Source organism: Didymosphaeria variabile, assembly GCF_027946475.1.
Source record: "Didymosphaeria variabile strain IMI 356815 chromosome Unknown scaffold_6, whole genome shotgun sequence".
Classification (NCBI taxonomy): Eukaryota; Fungi; Ascomycota; class Dothideomycetes; order Pleosporales; family Didymosphaeriaceae; genus Didymosphaeria; species Didymosphaeria variabile.
Genome location: NW_026611625.1, coordinates 1,011,550 through 1,037,881, shown reverse-complemented (window position 1 = coordinate 1,037,881; position 26,332 = coordinate 1,011,550). Strand labels below are relative to the sequence as shown.

At 53.1% G+C, this 26,332-nt stretch overlaps 8 protein-coding genes across 8 annotated transcripts; 4 read left to right on the top strand and 4 right to left on the bottom strand.

Moving 5' to 3' along the window:
• Window positions 1-1,970: 1,970 nt before the first annotated feature.
• Window positions 1,971-3,737, top strand: N0V89_008275 (uncharacterized protein; the record flags this gene model as incomplete). The annotated part of the gene is made up of 3 exons (XM_056217032.1): window positions 1,971-2,513; window positions 2,676-3,104; window positions 3,564-3,737. The coding sequence occupies 3 exons, from the start codon at window positions 1,971-1,973 to the stop codon at window positions 3,735-3,737; spliced, it is 1,146 nt and encodes a 381-aa protein (XP_056068588.1).
• Window positions 3,738-3,911: 174 nt separating this feature from the next.
• N0V89_008274 (uncharacterized protein) lies at window positions 3,912-6,866 on the bottom strand (the record flags this gene model as incomplete). Its single annotated transcript, XM_056217031.1, has 6 exons — window positions 3,912-5,419; window positions 5,483-5,669; window positions 5,719-6,282; window positions 6,328-6,459; window positions 6,509-6,634; window positions 6,690-6,866. The coding sequence occupies 6 exons, from the start codon at window positions 6,864-6,866 to the stop codon at window positions 3,912-3,914; spliced, it is 2,694 nt and encodes an 897-aa protein (XP_056068587.1).
• Window positions 6,867-9,152: 2,286 nt separating this feature from the next.
• On the top strand, window positions 9,153-10,524 carry N0V89_008273 (uncharacterized protein; the record flags this gene model as incomplete). The annotated part of the gene is made up of 2 exons (XM_056217030.1): window positions 9,153-9,209; window positions 9,268-10,524. 2 exons carry the CDS (start codon window positions 9,153-9,155, stop codon window positions 10,522-10,524), a joined length of 1,314 nt encoding a protein of 437 aa, XP_056068586.1.
• A 629-nt stretch (window positions 10,525-11,153) lies between these two features.
• Window positions 11,154-12,741, top strand: N0V89_008272 (uncharacterized protein; the record flags this gene model as incomplete). The annotated part of the gene is made up of 2 exons (XM_056217029.1): window positions 11,154-12,192; window positions 12,272-12,741. 2 exons carry the CDS (start codon window positions 11,154-11,156, stop codon window positions 12,739-12,741), a joined length of 1,509 nt encoding a protein of 502 aa, XP_056068585.1.
• Window positions 12,742-14,231: 1,490 nt separating this feature from the next.
• N0V89_008271 (uncharacterized protein) lies at window positions 14,232-15,827 on the bottom strand (the record flags this gene model as incomplete). Its single annotated transcript, XM_056217028.1, has 2 exons — window positions 14,232-14,947; window positions 15,068-15,827. 2 exons carry the CDS (start codon window positions 15,825-15,827, stop codon window positions 14,232-14,234), a joined length of 1,476 nt encoding a protein of 491 aa, XP_056068584.1.
• Window positions 15,828-16,962: 1,135 nt separating this feature from the next.
• N0V89_008270 (uncharacterized protein) lies at window positions 16,963-17,316 on the bottom strand (the record flags this gene model as incomplete). The annotated part of the gene is made up of 2 exons (XM_056217027.1): window positions 16,963-16,965; window positions 17,020-17,316. The coding sequence occupies 2 exons, from the start codon at window positions 17,314-17,316 to the stop codon at window positions 16,963-16,965; spliced, it is 300 nt and encodes a 99-aa protein (XP_056068583.1).
• A 3,114-nt stretch (window positions 17,317-20,430) lies between these two features.
• On the bottom strand, window positions 20,431-23,850 carry N0V89_008269 (uncharacterized protein; the record flags this gene model as incomplete). Its single annotated transcript, XM_056217026.1, has 6 exons — window positions 20,431-21,081; window positions 21,136-21,444; window positions 22,100-23,304; window positions 23,367-23,522; window positions 23,715-23,740; window positions 23,798-23,850. The coding sequence occupies 6 exons, from the start codon at window positions 23,848-23,850 to the stop codon at window positions 20,431-20,433; spliced, it is 2,400 nt and encodes a 799-aa protein (XP_056068582.1).
• A 1,311-nt stretch (window positions 23,851-25,161) lies between these two features.
• MEU1 (S-methyl-5-thioadenosine phosphorylase) lies at window positions 25,162-26,163 on the top strand (the record flags this gene model as incomplete). The annotated part of the gene is made up of 2 exons (XM_056217025.1): window positions 25,162-25,189; window positions 25,253-26,163. The coding sequence occupies 2 exons, from the start codon at window positions 25,162-25,164 to the stop codon at window positions 26,161-26,163; spliced, it is 939 nt and encodes a 312-aa protein (XP_056068581.1).
• Between the last annotated feature and the right edge of the window lie 169 nt (window positions 26,164-26,332).

Sequence of the window (26,332 nt, the reverse complement as noted above, 5' to 3'; positions counted from 1 at the left end):
TGCCACATATGGGGAGTATCTACGAGAGCGCTGCCGAGGTACTGATCTGGCTCGGTCATCAAATAGAGACGGAGATAGCGTTGAAGACCGTAGCAGAGTATATTGCCATGGAGGAGGGCGATCACACGAACAGCACGCAGGATAGACCCTGCATACGGGACCCAAATGTATATCGTCTGGAAACAAAGGACGAAAAAGGCTATGAAAGGTCTTCTACAACTCCCATACTGGCGCAGAACCTGGATCATACAAGAATTTGCCCTTGCTAAGCAAGGGCAGATTGCAAGCGGTGGAGTGTACATCGACCTGGACGCTTTTGACCGCGTTTCTACAATAGGGGCTGGCAGGGACATCGAGTCCTTCTTGGTATATTCTGCGCTTCGTGAACTCCGGATGAATGGCAGGCGATCATTGTGGAAATTGCTCATGGCATTCTCAAAAGGACGTCAAAGCAGTCGGCATATAGATCGAATCTACAGCCTCCTGGGCATGGCAACAGACATCGAAAATGGAGCTCATATATCTGATTTGATTGAAGTCGACTATGAAAAGACTCCACAGGATGTTTACTGGGATACAATCTTCGAATGCAAGGCGTTCACGGACGAGTCGTTCCGGACTACAGAATCAGTGTTCCGGATCCCAACGGAGTCTTTGGGACATCACATGGATTTGTATCGTTCTTTGGAAGAATATTCTTGGAGTCGTCAAAGTAATCCGGGCCGGAAAGGCGCGTTTGGCTCGATTGCTCTGGACCTCTTCGGTGCAGCAAACACGTTCGTCCTGAAACATAGTATTCCGCTGTACATGTGGAACGAAGCGGTCAAACGGTTGTTAGAACTTACAAGCAAGTCGTCAGATTTATCAAGTCTCGAACACGCGGCATTTGTTGGCCTCGCATTGTCGTCCGTCTATAGTCAACATAATGAATGGGTGAACGGTCTGTGGCTGGACACGCCAAAGATGGAAAAGTCAGAGGCGGTCCGCAATAGGCCAGAGGACGCGAATGTCGTTGAAACGGAAACAGCAATGGCCGAATGGCGACGGATCCGATTGTCGACGAGTCCAAGAGGATGGCAAATCTTCACCGGTCGAGTCCTAAGTGACGGTACGAATACTTCACTCCCAAGCTCGAAGGCGCCAGAGACATCGTATTTCTTCGACTGCTCCGAAGTTTCGTTACGAGTAATCATTACCATGGAAAACAGACCATGGGCTGAACAGGGACGTGAAGATGACTGCTGTTTGTCCATCCATGTTTACTCAGGGGAATACTAGTGACATACATTGATTGGTGTCAGTCCCCCAAATCTTTGTGCGATGCATTATCCCGAAGTATGCTTCGGTTGTACCAGACGATCGCAACGAGACGAAGGAAAGAACGCAACTGAGTCTACGGCGCACTTCCGATCAAATATTACGAATGCTACTTGAGCTCGCTCCTTCGCGACAGTCGCTGCGACATCTATTGTAAAGGAGGAGGCCGACCAGGTGTTAGCGATCTTTTGGGGCCCGTGACGCGATGTCATTGAAGACGGCAAGAGGGCGACTCCACCAAAATTGCTCAGAGATTGGTTCATGGATGCTGTATATTCGAGGAATGATGTTTTCGGAGCGAAGATCAGCCATTAAGCACATGTGTAGTTAACAGAAGCACTTTGGGCAGTCCCAATCGGCTATGCGTATACGACAAAAGCTGCCACGCGTGATCTTCCCAAAATAGTGGTGAACATCATGATAAAGAGCCACCAGAGGAGTATTTAGCACAAACAAAGAGCATCTACACTGCCCTAGTGCTAAAAGGCGTACAGAGGCAAGCCACCCTCTTTGTCCGCATCAGGGAGCAAACTTCTCTTCTAACAATGGCTCGGTTGGAATGAGCAACATCAAGGAGGAGACAGGCGTGAGCCACGAGTACACTTACCTGTGCGCACAGCTTAAATGTCTTTAGCTAACATTCCCCACCATACATGGAACCGTCCACTGCCTTCAATGAAATCCTCGCAATAAGTTCCATACACGCTAACTGGCATCTTCCATCCTCAATACCCTCTATCGGTCTAATACCACCGCTTTGCCCACCCACCGACCGTTACTTCCCTGAAGCATGGCCCATACCGCTCCTTAAATCACTATTGCGTCTAAGTGAGCTGACTGTCGGCGAAAAAGACAGGGCAATATGGTACCTTAAGACGACGTTCAGTGCAAGAATCGACGGAGACCCTCAAGTGAAGAAACTAGGTGTGCAAGTCGTGGACGTAGAAGCTGCGGTGGCGGGACTTGAGTACATGTCAAGGCCGGAAGTGGGTGGCAAAGTTGACTCGAATGACGAAGGCCACGAAGAGTATCAAGAGACACTTGGAAACCAGAAGAGTATGGCAGGTAAGAGCAAGTCATCTGCAGAGAACAAAACAGGAGGTGGAAGCATTAGAGAAATAAATGAGCAAGAAGAGCCATCTTATAAAAGGAGGCGTACCGAGTGCAACAGCGATCAAGTTGCAAAACCTGATAAGGTAACGACCAGCTTGCTCCACAACACCAGCTTGCATCAGACTACTCGATCGGGGTCTTCGCAAACTGCGTTCGGTAAAACTACGAAGAATCTTGCACATTTTCCGCATCATGGGCGTTCTCCCACTCTGTTCACATTACCCACGCTAGCGTCAATTAGGCAGTCAAGAGCATCTAAGCCCCAATGGTTGCAGCACGAATCTCTTGATGCGGAGCCAGAAGTAGGTACTGTGGATAGAGGAACACTCCCGGAGAGTCCCGAAGCCATAACGAAGATCAAGTCTGTCACGAATGAATCAGAAAGCACTTATCGACGACAGAAAGAAGAGCAAGACAAAGAGATATTCTATACAGGAGCAGAGAGGGATCATGCTCAGCATGTCCCCATGCAAGCTGTCAACATAGAAGCACTCACTCCGCAGACACTCTCCCGAGAAGTAGCCCGCACAAAGAGCTCCAGCATCGAGCTGGAAGCTGCATATGCAAGAGCCATAGAAGAGCGGAGGAAGGTCGGAGAGAAGACCTACAAGAAGCTCGTCGTAGACGTGCAAGCCGCTCGCAAACCTCAAAGCGCGCCGCCACCTGTTCCCCAGGTCACTTCCGCTGCCTCTAACTATGTTCTTGAAGACAAACCATCCCCGCATGGTCGACATCCACTTCCAAGCCCCCTACCTAGATCTCCACCACAGTCTACTCCCCATCATCCACATACCACACAATTTCAAAGCCGCACGGCACACCAACCACAAAGGCCAGATCTAATCTACTCTCACCCACCTCACCCACAGCATCTGGCTTACATGCAACACCCAGCAGCACAGCAACAAGCACACGCACAATCTTCACCTCGTTCCCGGTCCTTCCCCATCTCTCCCGCAAATGCGCGACACGCAGGGCCTTACACGCCCATATCACCCCAGCAGTACGCTCCCTGGCCATATGGACTAACCCACATGTCACACGTACCTCCCCACCCCCTCGGAACACGCGCCAGCATCCTTCCCTTCCCCATTTCCGCGCAACAGTACGCACGACCCTTACAATCGCCACAGCATCCCCACCCGCCACGTGAAAGCGCCGAAGTCATGCTTCGGAAGCTGGAATTGGAAGAGGCAGAGGCGAAGCTACGGGCCTCGATACAGCAGGAGCGTCTTCGAGCCGAGGTGGTGGCGAGGAGAAAGGCAGTTGCTCAGGCGTTGATGATGGAGGAACAGGGTTTGCGGTAGAGGGCGGAGCGGCCTGAGATCGACTCGGGGGTGCATGTTGAAAGAAGCGAATTTTGAGAAGCGAAAAAAGAACGAGAAATAATCAAATGCATTCGTTCTGGGTATCCCTCATACACCTGATTTAACACCCCAGACAAAACGCCAAGCCCATCTTTCCTCCCCAACGCAGTCAGTCTATCTCAAAGGCAACTCACTAAACACCTTCTTGAAGATCTTTTTGCTGTTGTACAGATTCACAAGGCGCAAGCGCTCGTTATCCAAATGCGCGCTATCACTCGCCTGCCCGCACGGTAGATGCGCAGCCGGGGCATCGAACTCTTTCTCCAAGAACCTGATGCTAGGAATACTTCCTCCTTCCCTGATGTATAGGGGTTTCTGTGCTACGAAGCCCTTTTCATCTGGTTCACCTGAGCCGTTCGCCAGCGTGTTCGACGTCGTTGGGCTGGGTCGGGTGTCAGACGAGGCGGAATTGGAATTGGGGTTGAAGTAGTCAAGGTTGTGCTTGAGGGAGTGCACCGAGCTACGCCGGCGGCCGAGGGTTGGGCCCCAGACGGACATGATAGCAGACTCTAGGGTTTGATAAATAGGTGATTGGTAGTCGCCGAGCCAAGGCTCAGCTTGGTGGTCGATCGTCACTTTGAGAGAGTTTTTAGAGTCGAGAAGGGAGAACTCGGATTGGAGGAAATTTTGGAGTGAGCGGGCGACTTCTGAGGCTTCTTGGTTGGGCACCAGTCGGAGAGACAACGACGCCCTGGCTAGTCGCGGGATGATGGTGGAGTTATCCGGACCTGAAGTCTGGAAGCGATGAATGGTGAGCGATGCTTCGCGCCACCTGCGCATCAGTGATTGAGCCAAGGCGTCGGCATCGCCCAGGTCTGGATTGCCGCGGAGAAGCGTGGCGGTGATCTCGGAATACAGTTGCTCCTCGTCTTCTGCAAGAGGTAAAATCGGATCGTAGAAACCCGGGATCTGGACTTTGCCGTGTGAGCCAGTCAGCTTTGACAGGAGCATGACAAGGTCCTTCAGTGGCTCATCAAGCAATGCACTTCCATCGACACCACTATGCAGATCGGGATGTTTGCTTTCGATCTGGACTGTTGCGTGGATGACACCTCGCAGACCATAGGTGAGGCAGGGTACGTGATCGTCCAGCCAGTAGCTGTTTGCCAACAAAATCCAATCTACATCACCAATGAGCTCCTTCTTTGCCTTGACAGCCTGCGCGAAGCCGCGCGAGCCACTTTCTTCTTCGCCTTCTATCAAGAAAATGATGTCGGATCCTAGACTCTGCTCATTGGCGAGTTCGTGAGCTGCATAAATAGCAGCCATGATCGGGCCTTTGTTGTCGGAAATGCCTCGACCGTACAGATATCCGCCCTCTCCCGTCAGTACGAAAGGGTCATGCTTCCATTTTGCCTGCTCGTTCTCGGCAGCGATGACATCGTAATGGCCATAGAAAAGGATCTTTTTCCTCGAAGCTGCAGAGGCAGGATTGCCTCTGAACTTCGCGAAAACGATTGGGTTGTAAGGTTCGCTCGTGTTGAGCATCTCAGTAGCGGCACCAAAGTTTTGGAAAACAGAGCGAAGATACGACGCGCCGCGCCGACAGTCTGCACGGTACTTCGGCAGAGAGGATACGGTCTTGAACGAGATGAACTGATTAAGCGATTCCACCATGAGATCTGAACATTGATTAGTGATACTGTGATACTGTGAACATGCGCAAAGGTCGATCGAAAGCTTACCGTTGTTGCTCCTTTTGGCGTCAGACACGTGGCCTTCACAGTCTGGAACTTCCCAGATGACAATGGTGTTGTCATTGCCACCGGTCACAAACGTCGGTTTGGAGTTGTAGCTTGTGAACGTGGATGCTAATATCAGGCCCTCGTGCGCTTTGAAGGTCGAGATGATTTCGTAGTGCTGGTTGTATTTCTGAGGTTCTTAGCCCAGATGTGTGGCAATGTTTCTGGGAAGCCTTTACCTGCACAAGTCCAGACACTCCGCCCGCAAAGAGATGGCCACCGCCCAGAGCGAGGGTGAGGACGTCTCCTGTTGCAGCCTTGAGGCTTCTGACGAGCTGCCTTGTTTCCAGATCCCAAACATTGACCTCACCATCAAATCGTCCGCTGTAGAGAAATGAACCATCTCGGGCAAGGGAAAGTATAGACTCTCCTTCCTCCCTGCCGTCTTCCAGCGTGTAAAGACTTGCAATGGCGCCGCCGTTGGTCTGGTCTATCCTCCACAGAATGATTCGGCCATCTCCACCGCCTGATACTAGTATCTCCTCAGGAGCCTCGGGAATTATGCCTTTACCCAGGAGCATGCAGTTGACGTATCCATAGTGTGCGAACTGGTGCACGTCCTGCCTGTCAATTTCCAGGTATTGCCCTCCCACAGCATCCCTCAAGCTTACATCCGCGGCTTGTGGTCGGGGGGTCGAGACCCCGCCGGGGCCAGTGGAATCGAAGAAACGGTTCTTGCGCTCGGAAGGGTGCGATGCCGGGTTGGGCTGCGGCCGGAGGTCTTTCTGCTTCAGGTCGTACCACTTGGTTTGTCAGTTTGATCGACATTCGGCACATGGGCTTCATACCTGTATGCTGGTGTTTTGGGCGCCGAGATAGAGAGTTTTGTGGTAGGAAGAGTAGGCTACGCAGAAAATGTCGCCCACGTCGTAGGGCGACCAGAGCGCGTACAGACGGTCGAAGTTTGAAGTACACCAGACCTGGGATGTCAGCTTCCATGAAGGCCAAACGAGGGAGTTTCCTACTCACATTGACAATCGGATCTGTCGCGCTGGAGAACAGCAGGGATTGGTCTTGCGACAACGTCAGGCTAAGCACACTTCCTCTGTGAGCCTCAATAGTCCTGCGCAACTCGTACGTGTCAAGGCCAAATACCTGCAAGATTCAGCCCAATCGCCCTAGTTGGATGCTACATGCACACTCGACGTACTAGTATCTCGCCTCCTTGTGTGCCGGCGAAGATATATTGCGACGAGACGGCAAGGGCGAGGATTGACTTGTCGTGCTTCATGCGATGGACGAGGGTGGGCGTCCGGCCGTCATTCGGCGCGGCCTTGTGGTGGGCGTTGGTGTCCATTGCGCCGTCACACTGGGGGAACTCTGCCATGGGAGGGTTAGCCTGCCTATGGGCCAGCACATTGTCGCGTGGTGTTGTGGGAAATGACATCGTCGTGCGCCGAAGCCCTCGAAGCCCCGCTAGGGTAGTATGGCGGGCCGATTTCCGTAGTGGGGCTTCATTGATCCTCCTGGACCCTTGGCTCTGACAATTAGACCGCCTCACGTATCAACACTGCCGTATGCGATGGGCGTGGTGAGTCCAAGCATCTCCTATCGAGCCCGACAGAGTCGGGTGCTTCTCGACGGTATCGGAGGGAAGCGTGGGGTTGGACGACAGCGGACGTACCTTGGGTCGGTGCACCTCTAACCCCCGATAAAATCTCTTGCGACGTTATCGAATTCGCAAAAGGACACATGTTTCTGCTGGAACCGCTGCACGCTGACAAGAGATGGACTGGGAATGTGGACGCTGAGCGTCTGCCATTGACACCGACGTGACGTATCACGGCGTTGTCTGAATGGTCACAGCTTGCGTTCTCCTGCTCGCCGACATGATCAAAGGCAGAGTGCGAGGAAGCAGAGGATATCTGAGGACTGGAAGCTGATGTCTCGTGGAGAGCTTCCGAATCCGATCCCTGCTGAAGCCCGAGCATGACGCTGACCGCTCCGGATCAACCTTGGCCGTCGCCGTACCTGCGATGGCGAGCTCGCTTCTTCGGGTGGCGCGATCTGCTGTTGGAACGCTCCGAAGTCGTCTCGTATATCAAGATTTATGTACCGAGACTCATGTCACGTATTTGTCTCTGTTCGTTGTGTGCTTGTCTCGCAGACGGCAACCTTGGAAGGCAAACTGGCATGCGCTTGCACTGGGCCTTCCTGCCTCACGCGAGGGGTGGTCTCGCCTTGCGCGGGTTGCTCTTGCTACGAAGCGGACAGCAGACTTGGGAGAGGAAGAAGTCGCGAGGATCATGTGCACTGCTTCTGCCCGCCCGGGCTTCCGTATGGCTGTGTTGTGCAAATCATCGGCTCAGCGTACCCACGAGCACTCGATCAACTGCAGGACTCGTAAGTATCTTGGTTCACGTTATGGGACCCTTCTCTTTCTCGCCCAGCCAGTATGATGCGGCTCACCGTGGATCTGCGTTTCCCATGCATTGCGCCGCATGTATCTTCCGCTTCAGGCTGTGATCAACTCGGTGTCCCGAGAAGCCTTCCGATTGCTCCTCTATGCACCTGTTGAGGGCCACTCGATATGAAATTGCTCACATGCACGCCCAAGCGTGCCAGCAAACACAGACCAGAGCCAGTCACGCTGCTACAGAGGCGAGGAAACACGGACAGAATGGCTGACGTTCCCCAATGCGCGTCGATGGCACTCCACAGATTCCGGGCGGCATCTCTATGCAAGTCGCCACTGGAAAGGTCCATGTCTCCATCTGCCCCGCGAACCCAGCTCCATGTCAATGCTGGTGACGGCGGCCCGGAATCGATTCTGCGGACGGCGCACCGCCACATCTGGTGGCGCATGCATTGGTGGAGAGCTGTTCTGGTAGCTGGATCCTTACCCGGGGCAGATCATGTAAGCCGACGACGACGTAGCCATTGATGGGCGGTTGTATCGGTACTTGGGCAGCAATGGCAGCATCTCTGCATGCGGGCGCACTGCTCCTGCGCGGCGAGCATGCACTCGATCACAGCAGTCGTCCACTCGCGCATGCGACACGTTCCCAGGCGACGCAGTAATAGAGAGCGTCCCATGGCAGCGAGTGCGGGCCGCCAATGGCGTCGGTGCTACGCGCCAGACGTGCACCGCGATACGCTGGCCGCATAAACAGCCGCTACTGCTAGCGACGTCGCTATGTCGAGTTACAAGGCGCCACGCCTGCCCGCCTGTCTCTGCCCTCCTTCCGCCGCCTGTTCCATGGCTTCCACGAATGCCAGCGCAGGCCGCCTCCGCGTCACGACGCAGCGCCTGCCGACTGCCCATTCACCGTCTGCTAGAGCCCATCGAGGCCCGCGAACCCCGACTCCCGCGGCTTGCACATGGATGGCGGGGCATGACTGGTGTGCCCTGCTTCTCGCAACCGCCTCACTCGTGACCCTCTCGCCGTGCAAATACTGACTCCGACGTCTTAAATAGAGTCCCTGGTGCGGGTGTCTCAGGGAAGTGGATAAAGCGTGGTGGGACTGCCGACGAGCGGCGTCTGAGCACTGATACTTCCTGACCGCCTCCGACTTGTTGACCAAGTAATTACCTTGCGCTGTCCGCTGTCCGACGTTCCACTGCACATTGCACCCGCTGCACTGTACTGCGGCCGCCTCTGCGACTCCCATCATGGGCGTAGGAGAGACCATCACCGTCATCAATCGCTCGGGCAAGGTCGTCAGTAGCGTAAGTGCTCCCTCCCTCCGCGACTAGCTCCCCGCGTATCCACTGACCGCCTACCTAGTCCAAGCACATCATCAACGTCTTCAAGGAGGCCAAGTCGGCCTACCGCGAGCGCAAAGCTGAGATCCAGGCCGAGCGCAACGCCGCCCTGCAAGAGAAGAAGCTCCGCGAGGGCATCAAGTCGGTCCGCCTGGACGACGATACCCGCTCGCGCGCATCTTCGCACCGCTCCAAGCACTCCAAAGCTGACACCCACCGATCCAAGTCGCGCCGACCTTCGCGGCCCCCGCTGGGCCGTGGCTACACCGACAGCTTCTATGCCAACGACGACTCGTCACCGCGCCGCAACCGCCACCGCTTCGAGGATGATCTGGCAGGCGCCGCCCAGGAAGGCCACAAGATGGAGCTCGCCAGGCGGAATACCGAAGCTGTTATCTCCGTGAAGCGCTCGGATCCCTCGCGACGGAAATCTGATTCGGGCGTTGACATGGACCTTTGCTATGGAGATATCCCACCGCCCCTGCCAGACAAGCGCTACGAGGAGGGGGAGCTGCGCGAAAAAGCGTCAAAGATCACCATGCTCCTCGACGAGGCCAACTGTCTACAATATTCCGTCACCTCGATGATTGAAAACCTACAAAAGAACCCGGATGCGCTTGCCGCGGTTGCGCTTACGCTTGGCGAGATCAGCACCATGTTAAAGAAGATGGGACCTAGTGTCCTCCCCATACTCGCCAAGAGTTTCCCTGCTGTCGTAGCTCTGCTCGCGAGCCCCCAATTCATGATCGCTGGAGGCGTCGCGGTTGGTGTCACCATTGTTGCGCTTGGTGGCTATAAAATCGTCAAGAAGTTGCAAGCTCAGAAGGAGGAGCAGGCCCAGCCTATGGCTATGGGTATGGATATGGGCCCGATCGAAGAGCCGCTGATGCTGGACGAGTTGGAGCCCCCAGAGCTTAGCCGCATCGAGGTCTGGCGCCGTGGCATCGCAGACGTCGAAGCCGAAAGCGCCGGCACTTCAGTCGACGGCGAATTCATCACGCCCGGCGCAACACGACACCTTGCTGCTGAAGGAGTCCTAGACGAGGACGACATCAAGTCTCGACGTAGTGCACGCTCCAGAAAAGATGGCGAGCATCGCTCGAAATCCCACAAAGCAAAGAGCGTCCGCAGCGAGGCGACTACAAAGACCGCAAAGACCGCGAAGACCGCTACCACCGCGAAATCCACTTCCACAACCCGCAGCAAGACCGTCAAGGAGAAGAGCAAGAAGAAGGAACCTTCTGGTCTCAAAATGCTTTTCCGATCTCATTCTTCCTAAGCGCATCTGCATTGTGTTCTTTTCTCTATCATAGCGTTTGGCGTTTCTGTTTCGCATGCGACATACCACTAGACGACGTGCTTCAATTGCATTTGGACAGTCCTCTGCTTATACCGCTCGGGAATCCTGGAGTTTTTCATTTTTCAAATGTACAAACCTACGCTACTCGGCGTATTATGCAATTTTGATTCTTTATCGGCACCTGAAAAGGTGCACAGGTACATGCATTAATGAATATCTCTATCAATCATACGATCAGCTTCTCTTTTGATTAGAATGACTACACCATTCAACATCCGTCCTGACTGGCAGACAGCTCTGACATGGACGAAGGGCAGCACCATCGGTCAACACAAAGAACGGCGACAAATACATCTTTGGCATATAACGGCTTTCAGCCACCCAAAATGCTGCAACAAAGGCATAATTGCAGTCACGTTTGCTGGCTTTGTCTGTTCAGAAGCCACACACTTCATCGACTCTGTTGTGAGGCTTTATTCGTGATGCTTTGAGCCATCAAAGGGAGCCAGTCGGTCTCTTGACTTATGAACGTCCACCCTGGAATTACATTCGGTGGCATAGACAGTACACAACGGTTAAGCATTCCTATTGACGTTTGTCTTCCAAGTATGGCCGCAAACAGCTCACGGCTCCACAGAACGAGCCCGGAAACAGCACGGGCAGAAGTCCTCTGGATGCAGATGTTGGAAGAAATTGACAGTGAAGATCCTACGGAGACTATTTTGACTTATTACGAACAGCACGAAATCTTGAGGCAAAGGATTTTAGACTACTACCAAGTGGTTTACAATGGTGAAGGTCTCGTTGAGGAGGACGCTTGGCTGGAAGACGTGGGTTATGTAAATATCGAAGACTATCGAGCGACGCCAGGGCGAAGAGCGTCGTTGAGACGAGAGGCGCAAGAAGATGGGAACTTGAGCGTGGGTGCGCGGAACACGTTGGAGGAAACATTCAACGACATCGATCATCAGGACATCCTGCAGGTGAACGATAGATTGGAGGCATACACGAACCCAGAATCAAACCTGACTCACGATGACAGAGTTGCCTTATACACGCGTGCAGTTGAGCTGGCCGATCGCTTCGATTATGAGGAGCTCAGGAACGCAGTGGACAGCATGCAGACCTACAACGAAACCGTAAGCTACACGGACGAGCCTCTCCAACCCTTCAGTGAGGACCACCGGGACCGTATCGGGCAAATTCTGCAGGAGTTGGCACGCATTTGGAGCGTGCCGCAGGCCAATGAATTCTTCTCCGGCTTTGACGAGGATTTCTTTTTCCCTCCGCCGGCAGGTTCGCCAATGCGTGGGTCCACGTTGTACCCCAGTCTAGATCGAGCAGATATGAGATTCTGGGACCCGATATTGCTGGAGGCGTTGCGCCTCCTCGCAGGAAATCTAGGGGGTCTAGACCCTGCGGACCATGCCCGCTGGAACGCAGCGCAGCAGGAGATCTTCGACGACGAGAGTGATGGGAGTGGCACTATCCACCTGCTGTTCTTCCTCAGAACCGAGATTCGTAGACGGTTGTTAGTTGACCCGGCCGATCTGAGAAGGTGGCTCACTTACGATGATGTAAGAGCCACGCTTAACGACCTCGGTGTTACGGGACGCGATTGGGATGTCGAATTGAATGCTATCGGGCGTAGGTACTATGGTGCTTCTGATTGGCCGAATGGAGAGGAGTATGAACATGAAGACGATGATTTTGAACCTTTAGAAAGAGATCAAGATCCAGTCTCTGGAGGAGACGAGGGAGAAGAAGGGGAAGAAGGGGAGGAAGGGGAGGAAGGGGAGGAAGGGGAGGAAGGAGAAGAAGGAGAAGAAGGAGAAGAAGGAGAAGAAGGAGAAGAAGGAGAAGAAGGAGAAGAAGGAGAAGAAGGAGAAGAAGGAGAAGAAGGAGAAGAAGGAGAAGAAGGAGAAGAAGGAGAAGAAGGGGAGGAAGGAGAAGAAGGGGAGGAAGGAGAAGAAGAGGAAGATCAACTTCCACCTCCTCAACCTCAGCCTCAGCCTCAACCTCCCCCTCAACCTCAACCTCAACCTCAACCTCGACCTCAACCTCAACCTCGACCTCAACCAATTCGACCAATTCTCCGACCCCGTCCACCTCATCTTCCACCTCGACCTCCCAGACCTCTCAGAGTCAGACGTACCCAACTCCAGCTTCTTCAAGCAGCAGCTCAAGCGTTCATAGGTGTAGCTGCAAACCCCGCACCGAATCCTGCTCCGCGCCGTGTCACACGCAATGGAGGACACCGCGTTGATGGCTTTTATGCGAACATGCAGGCTCCAGAGAGGCGTGGGGGAAAGAGGAGACGATTTAATTGATTTTTTGCAGTGATTTTTTGCTGTGTGTTGCGTTTGTAGGATACAGTTGTACTTTGGCGATAACTTTTTAAGATTCCCTAGAGTGGTGCAATTGGATTCTCTGGCATTGGATTTCGAAGAGTCGGTGGCCGTGGCGTATATGTTAAGTGTCTTGATGTACGACTGTCTTATTATCAATAAGGATATCTTCTCTTGTTATAAAATCTTCTGCTTCACTCGGTCGGTGGCTTCTTCCTAACTGTACCTCCAGAGATGCGTTCTTCACTATCTTGCATACCGGGTGCTCGACCTGTGGCTTTCCAAGGTCTGATGGCGTGCCTTCGTGTCGTTGTATTTTGGTTCCACGTCGAAGAGATGATAGATCGCGGACGGGTTGTGCGAAAAAGAAAACCACTTAGAGACTGACTGATCATCCACCAACTGCGTAAAAGGCGCTTCGGAAGGCTCGTGAAGCAGTGACGAGAACGTTATCGAGTGTAGAGGGGCGCATGACAGTCACGAGGACGTTAGCGAAGCTGGATGGCTGCGGAACAGAAACGACGTTGTCATCGAAGCTAGCGACTACCGTTTGTTGGCTCGTGCAGTCTCTAATTCAATGTTGTTGGCTTTGTAAGGGTTCGAGAAAGGGTCGACGGGTAGTCTCCATGCCCCGTCGTTGGGAGAGCAGGGCTTCACGGCATCGGACGAGAGAGGAAGCGGCTCGAGTGTCGAGTCCCCATTGCAGACAGATAAGTGAGATCCGGATGCTCATATGCGCGGGAAGTCATGTTCTGGGCGTCTCGGGGGAAGCAATTGAACTTCGAGGCTGCTGGACGCGCTTTCCTGCCATGGCTGGCGCGATTGCTGCGTTTCTCATCACTCACCGCGAGATGTCAAGCAAAGGGAGTTCACACGTCAATTCGAATTGAAATTAGTTTTATGTAGAGGGGATTGTGTACGCGAAAAGGACTTTTACCGCCATTGCTGGCGCCATGTCTTCGCATGCGAGACCCCTTAGACTCGAAGCTATGGTAGGACGGATGCGCTAATGCCTTCTTGCTGCTCTGATTGCACTTGTGCATTCTGGGTGCTGCCCTCCATGTTTCTACAAGTAGGTGATGGAAATTTGCCTCAAGTGACAGCGGCAGTTACGGCTCCGACTGCGTGTGATCGGCAGGATCGGATGTTTCTTCCTACGTAGGAAGTGGAGCATTGGTGGCCGCAAGCAAGAGCACGCGGTCATTGTGTCGACCGGTCCTGCTTTTCGGCGCATAGACTTGGGCCTCAAACCACATTCTGCCGAAGTATCGAGCTGAGAGACTGCTCCCAGTGCTAATCCAAACCAAGCACTGAACATTTTCTGTAGTGGATCTAGTCTCATACGTTCAGCCAAGCCGTGCACAACCCTGTTATACCTCTCTGATGACCCCATTTTGTAAGTGTATCGACCGCTCTATCCTTCTCCTTCTGGCCCGGGCTCAAATTTCCCACAATCACGAGCGGAAACACAGTACGCAGCACATCGAATCCGCCAATCTGATGTGTAGTCTCCTGATACTTTGCGATATCCAAAACGTTTTGCGCGGCTATGGTTGCAGTGTCCAGTAATGAGGTTTCATCTATGCGAGGGATGGCCGGTGAAGATCCAGACGGCGGCGACGGGTAGGTGGGTGACGTAGTGAAAACGGGCAGAGGTGAAGGAGCCATCTTGGGCATGACCTTGTGGAGAAGCAGGAAGAGGATGAGGCGGAGAGCCTGGTAAGAGGCAGCTGTGAAAGCAACGAAGCTATTAGGCAATGTCAGCTCCCCGTTTGTCGTCACGTTGACGCCTGCTGAGAGGTTGGTCATGTCGGTGGTGACGACGATCTCGCCGATGGGTGCTTTTGTGAGGTAGGGGAAGCGTATGGCCCATTCATCGAGGAAGCGTAGCCACTCATGTATTCGTGCAACGACAGGTTCGGCGACGGCACCAAATGGCAGTGGCTGGTTGAAGAATCGCCGGAGGCTGCCTGGTACAACCTCGAGCATGGCGATTGTCTCGGGTATGAGCAGCATTATGTCGGCGATCTCTTGGTGAGCGCTTTTCGCTTGACCTATAAAGGGCGTGGTAAACCATCTGGGAGAGGCAAAAGCGGAGGGTGTATTGAAGACAATAGCTTTGTGTGCCTGGCGCGGCCGTTAGTGATGGTTAGGGTCGCGAAATCAAGACTGACTCACATCGGAAACGCGCATTATCTTGAAGAGTGTAGAGGTGATGCCCGTGCAATTGGTCGGCCCACGTAGCTCGACGATCTTCGCCGCTGCTGCCATATGCGGCCACATGCTAGTCGTAGTCGTGCCTGCGTACGCCTCATAGATACTCAAGATGATAGGAACAAGAATCTCTTCAGCATCAGGAATAGTGTTCGCAGGTAGTCTAGCGAGCGACTGTCTTTGGCAGTTCAGGCTCATGGTGTACCATCGGTACGAGTCGACGAGAATGGTAGTGTCTCGATGCACGGCGGCGTAGAAAGCCATGGATGCAGCACGTATTGAGAGTCGTACAGCGGGCTTGGATGCCGTGCCGTGGACATCGGGTAGAGATGTTATCCATGGTACTTCTGGCGTATATTTGCGCGTGGCATTGTTTTGGTGTACGAAATGTGAAATGAAGGCCATGTCGAGTGCATCGGGAACAGCTTTTGACGGCTGATACAGGGCAGGCAGTCTGTAGTGACGTTGAATTTGGGCGATGGCATCTCTAGTCGCTAATTCCTTGCGCTGCACTTGGTCGAGCATAGAGGGTTTCCGACTGGACGGAGAAGCGACGGGTAGCGCCGATTTGCTCGATGGGTGATCCGGAGTGCCGGGTTCGTTCTTAACAAGTACCTTGTCGTTAGGCGATGCTTCGTTTTCGCTCTTTGCGCAGACCACTGGCGACGTCTTCACTTCACGCTTCGCACGTGGTCGTGGTCTTGTCACGCGCTCAGTCATGTCAATAATGACAGAGCCTTGCAGGGGTCCCGAGCACCTCAGATTGAGGCGGTAACACTGCTGGCATGTTTCCGGCGTCTCATCGCACTAGAACAGGATACGTCAACGGATCTGCACAAATCGTACCATGTTTACCGAAATGCAGGAACATACGCACCTTTACCCTGCGTTCCCTACATTGCTGGCAGGCGCGCGAGCGCTGTGCTTTCGGCATAACTGGTCTGCTAGACCGCTTAGCGGACGGTTAGTCTGCCGTGAACGCAGCTGTGCGCGAGACGAAGTAAGAAAAGGAAATTCCAACGAGCGGAAACTTTGGCAGATGTATTGCTTGCATCGGTGCACGCTCCTGCAAGGGGTGTGTGCGCCGATAATAGCTGGGCTGTCTGGGGGAGCGGAGCAGCTGCCGCGTGCGTACGCTGCCCTTAGGACTAGCCTCATATAGGGACGGAAGTCTGGATGACATGCGGCGCATCCCGGCGCTAACCCGATAAGTCCATGTCTTCAGGCATCGAACGTGGCATGCCGAACTCGTGCCCGCACCGGTGCACTGATCGTACCGAATACGTACCGGTTCGAGACCCAGATTCCGTCATGTCTCGGCGCTGCGTGAGACAAACGAAGTCTGCTACGGCTAGCAACGTCGAGATCCGGTTACCATCTCGGTCGGTCTTCATGCAGCATTGAGATGGGAAAGGAGGGCGAATCCATCTCAAGAGGTGTGCATTCTACTTACCAAGCTCACGTAGGAAGGGGCCGAACGAAGCTGCACACACAGTGGGCCGGTAAATGACCGCTGTGGGCGTCATGAAGAAACTAGCGTTCGCGGATGGACCGTAGCTGACACCACGTGCTGTGAGCAAGGCAATAGTACCCGTTGAGGATAGGTTCAAAGTACATGTTTGGTGGGCCGAGTGTCAATGCATGGATAGGCGTTTGAAACTCGCTGGTAGGCTCGCAGTGGCTTTTGGTACGAGTACGGCTCTGGTGCTAGCAACATGTTACAGCTGCAGTAGGAACGCCAATGGGAAGAGATCCTTTGTAGGGCAGTTTAAAATAAGGTTGATCAATGAGGTTCGGAATATTCGCATCAAAGTTAATCGAGATTATGTACAATTCGTGCGCTTCCGGCTGACAATCACTGCCAATCGTTAGCGCGCCAATGCGACCCACCCATACACAGCGATTGACTTACAGATAGCTCCCCTTTCTCGCCTTTCTTGGCCGTATGTTGCTGCAAATCACTCATGTGTTTGTCGTGATCCTTCACGTGTTCCTTGTCCGCTGCAATCTTAGCCTCGGATTGTGACGCAAGCTCTTCATGCCAATGGCCCTCGCCCTTCTCCTGCTTCTTCAACTGCTCCTGTTTCTTTTGCTCGAGTTGTTCGCCAGAGCGGTTGCCGACCTCGTTCAGGGAGGCGCGCGATGTCGTGGTGAAGGCACGAGGGGAGATGCGCTGGGTTAAGCGGACCGTCGGCACGCGAAGAGGCATAGTGGCAGAAGTACAGAGGGGAAGGTGTCGCAAAGTGGCAATGATGCAGTGATTGTCGCTGGGGAGAAATCGATTGGTTAATGGTGGTGGTGTACGGAAGGATCGAAAGGGACGAGAAGAAAGTTGGAGCGCGGTGTTTCCTATGACGTCACGCGCTACCGGTACGATGGTAGTCAAGAGAGTCGTGGTCACTACATAAGTTGAGACGCTGAATCAACAGCAAGAGATTGTTTCAACCTTTGCACTTCAGTCTTGTGAGGTTTCACGTATTGCTCGTATGGGTTCTCGTTTACAATACGCCGTTGGCTGCTCTCGTAGCTGAATAAGCCGTGCCAGCCTGCGGCGCGCCAGAGTACCTGCAGTGCCTGTCTCCTGGAGATCGTCCAGGAGTGGAGGGAGGGCATCCTGGAGCTGATGCTCACTCAGGTACCCGTCCAGTTCTTGCAGGCGATTGGCCGTGCCTGGGGCTTCATCTCCATGTAAAACAAGCCATGAGTCGTCACTCAGTGCAGCATACCGGTAGCTCGAACCATCATTACTCAGGCAAGGATATTGATGTGGCGATGTAGGGGGCGATTCGGGAAAGACATCCTCATGACTATGATCGTCGCTTTCGCTTTCGATCGATTCGACATCGCGGCTGTCTGCTTCCGTCGTGGCTGGATCCGTGGATAGAACGCGAAGGCTTTCTGTGCTTTCATCCGCTTTATCCGCAGCCAATCGTGCGCTCCTCCTGACCATGGGCTTTCCATCGACACCGTCAATGACTTTGTCGCGCCTTTGCTTAATCTCATAGATTCCAGCTTGCTTTTCTTCTGCGTTAGATCGTTTCCCATTCTGTTTCCCCGTTGCTGGCCCTCTCCTCAATCAGCCCATCACATATCTCACGTCCACCGTGGTAATCTTCCGCTTCTCGACACCCTTGCTGCACTCCAGGCGCGTCAGCGCTGTCTTACGTAGACAGCCCTGTAACAGGTCTACTTTTCCTTCCGTAAAAGTCGAGAGCTCATGAAGGAGCACAAAAACGGTTAGTTGCGCCTGCTCACGGCCGCGTGGGCGTGGCTGCAGAGTGAGGCTACATGTTACATCGGTGATGTTCCAATTCGCGCACTGTTTGGCCACGAGTGTGAAGTCCTTTAGGGGTGCCGTTGAGTCGTCTCGCGACATGGGGTCGATTAACGCGTGGTAAGTGATCATCTGACCCTCCATGTGTTCAAGTCGACGATGAGAGACATACTCACATACCACTAGCAGTCCTTGACCCTATAACCCAAACCGGAAGTGCCACTTGGAGAAAACTTCACACTGCGAACTTCATAGAAGCGCCTGCGTGTAACAAGCATACCAGAAGCGTTACTTCTTTGAACTACGCTTCCCACACCACCCAAACATACATCATGCCATAAATCAAACTCTCCCGATATAAAGCACGCTCACATATGCCGCTATTTGACTTAGACCTATGCTACCCTACCACGGACACATGCACAGGAGCGAACAGTCGATTTCGCAATCTTGCGCGTGTAGATTGACATGATGCGTTTGCCAGCGCGCTATCAGCGTGTAAGACAGCACCATGTGCACTTCCAGTGACAAATCACACGCACGGAGATGACTGTGGCTTCTGAGGTACTGAATATTCAAATATCCCCGACACCACTCCACTCACTCGCCAGTCACATGAAAAAAATGAAGCTCTCCCAGTCGCATCGTGATTACCACTATAAAGACCCTCCGGATTCCCGCAGAACAGTTTCCAGCGCCAGCGGTAGTACCACAAAGTATACGCACTAGCAACTTTTATACCAACAAAAGAACCGACGACCATAGGGGCGACGAATTCAGCTCTTGTCACGGCACACGCTATCTAAGCTAACTGCAGATATGAATCCCCGCAATCAACAAAACTACTTCGGAAGCGATCACCGCAGCGCTGACGCCTTCTATCGACAGCAAGGTCTCCTCACGCCGGGGGAAATACGCACAATCCACGAACAGAGCCCATACGCTCGTCGTGTAAGCCTTCCTCGTGACCAAGCCGAGTGGCCGCGCCAAATGCCGCGTGACGGGTACAGTCATCGCAGTGTGAGCCCATGTAGTTCTCTTCGTAGGCGTAATGCGAGCAGACACATACCTAGAAACCCACGAGAGCAAAGTGGTAGGACCAGTGCGAGTTTCGCTCATGCGGACTGGAGGGACATAGGGAGATGGCAGCAATTTTAAGCGGTAAAGGGAAGGAAGATTACGATGGGTCTCAGCAAGTGGGCAGTGTTCTTAGCTGGAACGTCGAAGTTTGCTTTTGGTCTGTAAGCTTGATAACGGTTGTGGAATCTTATGTTCGTTCTACACGTGCCTTACGGGTACATTTCTTGATCAAACCGTGAGTTATTAACGTGTCCATACTCGCCTTACGATGGCGTCGTAGTTATAAGCATACGGTTTCAGGAGAAACTCGCACGAGAGAGCAATTTGGTCGCATTTAGGGGTCCAGCTCACGAGTCGCTACGCTTAGTTCCCGATGCCACTCTTCTGTTCAGCATGGCTACATTTCTCGCAGCCATGATAGATTGCGGACTATCTCTGAGTACATGGAAGAGATAAGGTCAACACTACAACAAATGAGCTGTTCTGCTGGAGTCATCAAGCTCCGCCCGATACAAATGATTGTAGAGAGCCCCATCACTTTCTCAGCCTACATGGCATTTTTTTGGCGAATCTCTAGTGAAAGTTCTCTATTAGCTAGCACCAGAGTCTCTCTGGAGAAGACTTGGTCGGTCGGACGTATTGTAACTGTTAGAAACTTTATGCCTATTATTATCGAGTTCTGTTTCATCTGATATGAGGAACCTGAACAGGAGTTGACTGGTACGATGTTGATAAGATTCGAAACTAAAGAGGCCGAGCTTCCATATAACGAATAGGAATGACACAGCTTGGAGGATGTAGGCGACGATTGATGATGAAAGCCTATCTACAGGAACAATTCCCCATAAAGTATGTTGTTGGTATCTTATATAGATGATAGTCCGCATCGTTTTCCGATACCGCCGGAAAGAAACGATGGTCGTGAAAGCAAACCTACTTTTCGGATCGGTGAGAATGGCTCCTATTCTTTCACACGCTGTCGAAAAACCTCATGATAATCTCACTAGCTCTTATCACCGTTGGGCCTTGCGGAACTGAAATTTGCGAAAGATTGATCTCTGTGTCAGCCCAGCAATGACCCATGCTCGAGACTTTATAGTGCTGCAATACTCCCTCCGCGTCCCCGCACTTCCATGATAGATGCTGCACCTGTCCTTCGAAAAGGGGTTCCTCGGTCTTGCTGTCGCATCCATTCCTCTCCGCCCACCAGTCCAGCCAGTCTGGGATTGGAGGTTCAGGACCACCGTCGCCCTGCCCTCCTTCGTAGTGCACGGTACTATCGTTGCCGCCATGAATTTCCAGAAGCGGGATAGGGAGTGCTTTAGGGGAAGGATCGCAGTTGTTTTTCGGACCATTGAGATCGGTATAGAAGGCTCCAGAATGAGAGGCGTAGGCTTTGAAAAGAGTGCTGCCGAGGGGATCGCAGGCTAGTGTTCCGATGAAGCCGCCACCATTGGACATGCCGGCTGCAAAGATCTTGTCCTCGTCTATGCAAACGTTAGATTTGACATCCGCGAGCAGGTCCGCTACGAATTGTATGTCTTCTTGCACGGTTGAGGATGTGTGGTATGTTGGTCCAGCCCAGCTACCATCGAGGCCGTTGGGATAGACGACTATTTTCTAGTTCGCTGGTGTCAGCAAACGTCGCTGCAGCAACACGAAAGGCTCTCATACGTCTTCGCTATACCGTGACTGACTCAACTTTGTGTCAAGCTCGAAAAAAAGGCCAATGCTGCTAGAGCCATGGAATCCGACAACGACCGGATAGGGCTTTTGATCGTCGTAGTTCGCAGGTATATGGTACGAGTAGCTTCGATCCTTTCCACTACTTTTCAATCCTAGGCGATAATGCGTGAAGTCCGTCGGCCATTGTGTCTTCCCACAGCCTGAATTGGCGCGGTTGACGACCTGCTGCACAGGCGCTTGAGGTAGGCCAATTGCCAGCTGCGCGAGGCTCGCCAGAAGCGCGACAATGTCGCAGAACTTCATTCTCGTCGATAAGTTGAAAAGGAGTGAGGGGAAGACGACTGAACAGGATGCGCAGTCACCTGGCATTTGAATGTTGCCACTTTAGGCATCCTGGCAATGTTCATTGGGAAGGTGGTATCCTTATGGGATATGATTGGTCGTTCATGGAATTGCTGAAGCCTCGTGAAACTGATGCAAACGATCGTCACAACGTGACTGCTTCCGTCCAATAACAGAATACCAGCAACGGTCGTCCTTTCCAAGTTTGTGAGCGGGCAAAAAGAGGCTTGGTCGGAAAAAGCATCCATTGTGGTGCGGCTTAGTCAGCAAAAGTACAGACAGACCCCAAAATGTGTAGCATTTGTTCCAGGCTTTATGAGCGGCTGGCAAGGACTTCTATGCTCTGAAAGAAATCTATGAGCACACTTCCCATGGTTGAGTTCCAGATATACGAGGAGTGAGGTCATCATATTCGATTCGCAATTCCTTCGGTGCTAAAGGCCACGCTCCTTTGAACGTTTGATCTTGATATCGGATCTTCTTCAACTTTGATCCATGCATCTTCTGCTGCATTGTATATTTTTCGGATGATTTGTTCCTGCCCCTGAAGCCACTTCCTACACGCCATTTGGATGTTTCCTAGGACGTCATTTAGTAACACCATTTCGACTGTATCGAATCTCCGCTCTTCTGGCAACGATAATGGCGACGGATCCGAGTCATGCTCGATAACTTTCTTGAGCATGATGTTATTATCGCTCTCCTGCAAATTCACTGCAGGTGTGAAGAAATCTCCTTCTTCCATTCGAATAACCTCCTTAGCGACGATGCTGGACATGTTCAGGATTCCTAGGTCCCAGACGATCTCGTAAAGCCAGAAAGAAGACATGAGATCCACAGCGCGCGTACGAATTTGATGATCGCGACATTTGATGGCGGTGTAGTACAGAGGGGGTATCCAGCTGATGTCCGGCCAAGCGCGACGACGAGTATCTGGAAGGCGAGCACCACTAGAAGCATGATTGCTGGGTTCGCCAGCCAACGCAATGTTGTTACACTGTGTAACTATGGACAGAAAACCCGCGCCATGATGGTCGAAGACCGCTTGTTCTGGCGACAGACAGGTCGCGCCCAAGATTTCGGCCATGGTGTGATAAATGCGAAGCATTCTGTACTCTGTGAGCTCACTATCATTCTTCTTACTGCCCAAATCAGCTGTGGTGGCAGTATATGACCGCAGCCACGAGTCCAAAGAGCCCTGCATGAAATGGCGCTCAGTCAATACCATGTTCCAGTAACCATCAGGCCAGCTTGCATGGCTTCCATCACGAATCGCTTTCGATATGAGATTGATGCCATCGAACACGCGGTCCAGATAATGGCGTGCTTCGTGGAAGGAACTAAATTTGAGAGTGGGGAGGTCAGGCGCGACTTTAGGAGCGAGCGTAGAGCCTGTGCCGGATCGGAGCCTCGAGAATTCCATTTGGACTCGCAATCGAGCGAAAGCTTCTGTGAGAAAGGCGTCTATGCAATCTTGATCTAGGCTTAAAGACGGCTTATGAGCAGAAGTCCTAGGCAAAATTCCCTTTTTAGATGTCTCATCGTGTAGATCGGCCAACAGTCTCATGCCGCCATCTAGATGGTCATATGCGCGCTTGTAGGTGCCCCGTAGAAGCTCGAGATAAATGTAAACAAGGCAGGTGATCAAAGTGGTTCGTATAGATCGCGTTCCACAGTTCTGAAAGCTGGGCTGAAGGTATTGCATAGACTTGCAATAGTTCCGGAGCAAGAACTCCTCTTGCTTGTCCGGGAGCACCAGCACCTTGTTCCTGGAAGCACCATCGAGTACTTTCCTTCGGTGTGCCGAGCTGATGGCTACCAATGAGAGTCAAGAGAGTCAATTTGTAGCTCGTTCAATCGTACTAGCCCAAACTCACCTAGTACTGCATGCATGACAGCCGGCTCTTCGGCGCAAGCCTGGACCACTAGGGATTCCCATAGGTTGCGATACTTGCTGCTGTACACACCTGGTAATTTTGCCAAGGTCTGTTCCTTGAAAAATTGGAAATGCAAGTGCTCTTCAGTGTTTGATACTGGTATTAGCGGTGGAAATGGACTCCCTTGAACAAGCAGTTTTACGCTGTGGTCGCGCTGAGTTGCCTGCGGGCACTTTGCCGCAGTTCCTAGGGCTTGACGTTGTCCGTAGCGGTTTCCGCCTCCACCCCATATTCCATAGCCATCACAGACTCTCCCCGTAGAGATACAGGCACGGCAGGCAGGCCAACCTTCGTCGCACTTCACTTTTCGAACTCTGAGGCGAAGTATCAGCTCAGATAGCTGTGTGTTTAGTGGGGGGCCCGACACTTACTTGCAGGTCCGGCATCCAGATTTCACCTTCCGTTGGTTCTTCTTCATGCTCATAGGGCGGCTGTCTGCGGGCTTGGTCATGAGGTCAGTCATTGTTAGCCGTGCTCAAGGGGTGGGTGGAGCGGATCCACGAGTAGGAGGGCACGCGAAGGCCAATTCGAAGGATGTTGGCGGGCTCGGATGATTCGGAAGAAGATTGGCCATGGTGCATGCAGACGACTGAATGAGCTCTGAGTCGATGCTTTACATTGCCGAAGGTGTGAGATGAAAGGTCCTGCGACGTGTTGGGAACGATTGGCTTGTTCGCATTTGGGGAACTCCGATTGGGCAGCTTTTTTGGGACGTGGGGACCGCCCCAAGTGGAAAAGCGCGTGTCCACGATGTACTGTGTACCTTCTAGCACGACCACACAATGTGACCTCCTTTAGAGATAAATAAGCGCAATTCGCGGTGTGCAGCATGATTTATTCAGACCAGTTACTTCTAATGTGTTCTAGAGCCCTATGTATTGCATGTGCGGAAACAAGTTCCTTGATGTACAATATTGCACTCTGAGGCATCCCATCGCTTGACCATTGGTGTTGCCATGCGGACCGCAGACAACTAACTTATAAAACCTCCGGCACGCTTCCACAAACTAAGCTCGGTACCCAGTTCGAACGGTTGCAAACGCGGCGCAGTCTTCTAAGCGCTCTGGGAACAACACAGGTCTCACGATCCACTGCATCAAATAGACTCCCACGACACGTCAGGCAAGCGCTTTGGACCTTGTTGCGCGTTACCCAGGCTTCGAGGCACATTTCTTCGAAGTTGTGTCTGCATGCTTTTGTTCCCCGAGCCGGCTCTTGGCTGTCTCGTGCAATTCTGCGCCCGCAGCGGGGGTACTCGATCCTACAGACAGGACAACACTCGTGTTCATCATCATCAGAGGCCGGTGGCTGGTACGTAGGGCTTTGTTATACTGTCCCCGTTGACGCCGCGCAATTCGCTCAACCAAGTCCGGACTGCTTCGACGTGATGATTGATCTTGATGACATGGTTCCGAGCAAGTCCACATACTCAGTCAACATCTGGAGCTCATAGGGTGTACAACTGACCAGTCCATGATCCATCGGTGATTATTGTGCAACTCGCGATAGGCGTTGAGGACGACTGGTGGTGGTTACATGCTGTGTACCTTGGGCTTCACGGGTCGGGGCGCATGGCGTCATCCGATGCCCCGCTACGCGCCCGAAAATTGGAAGAAGGCAATCCACGTGTCGGCACTCGCGAATTGCGTGAATGCTGCCGCGCGCTGGATGCTTCCTGTCCTCTCGTCTTGTGCCACACACAACGAAACGTTTCATAAGCATTCCGTACCGCAGAATGGCTGGTGTCGCTTCTACGTATGACGGTGCGCAGCTCTCTCCTCCGCGCCAAACTCAAAACCCGCAAGACGCGTCCTGACCGCCAACAGAGCCCGTCCACATTGCCGTCATTGGCGGCACAGGAATCCAGTCGCTCCCCGGCTTCACCCTCGCCGCGTCGCTGAAGGTCGACACGCCGTGGGGCGAGCCATCGTCGCCTATTTCCATCCTGCACCACCCCTCGCCCTCGTCCGGCAAGCCCACCCCCATTGCCTTCCTCTCACGACACGGTCTGCACCACGAGCTCGCCCCGCATGAGGTGAAGAACCGGGCCAACATTGCTGCCCTGAGGAGCATCGGCGTGCGCACCATCATCGCCTTTTCGGCTGTTGGCTCGCTGCAGGAGGAGGTACACCCGCGCGATTTCGTCGTCCCAGACCAGATTATCGACCGCACCAAGGGCATCCGACCCTTCACCTTCTTTGAGGGCGGCATGGTGGGACACGTCGGCTTCGGCGACCCCTTCGACACGAGCCTGGCCAAGATTGTGCGTCGCTGCGGGCACTCGCTGGAGGGCGAAGGCGTCCGTCTGCACGATACGGGTCTGCTCATTTGTATGGAGGGCCCGCAGTTCTCCACACGCGCCGAGTCGAACCTCTACCGCTCCTGGGGCGGGTCAGTCATCAATATGTCCGCGCTGCCTGAGGCGAAGCTGGCACGCGAAGCCGAGATCGCCTACCAGATGATTTGCATGGCTACAGACTACGACTGCTGGAGAGGTGGACCCGATGAGGATGTCAACGTTGAGATGGTGATGGGACACATGAAAGCCAACTCGGAGAATGCACGTCGATTTGTCGGCGCGGTGCTTGACGAGCTCAGCAAGGAGGAACACGGCCAGTTGGTGCTTGCGAAGCACCTTGAAGGCCAAATGAGGTTTGCGGGCGCCATGACCCACAAGGAGGCCCGCGGACCAGTCGAGCAGAAGCTGCAGTGGCTCTTTCCGGGCTACTTCGACTAAACCAGCAATGACATAACGGCTGCTGAGAAAGCCTTGTTGCGTGTAGAAGGGTTTCAACTACCCCCGTAGAGCACAGTATCTGGCCGGCAACGGCCACGGCAACGGCAACGACAACAACGTTCAAGAACGCGTCCCAGAGCATATCTTGTTGGTGACCATTATGCAATCA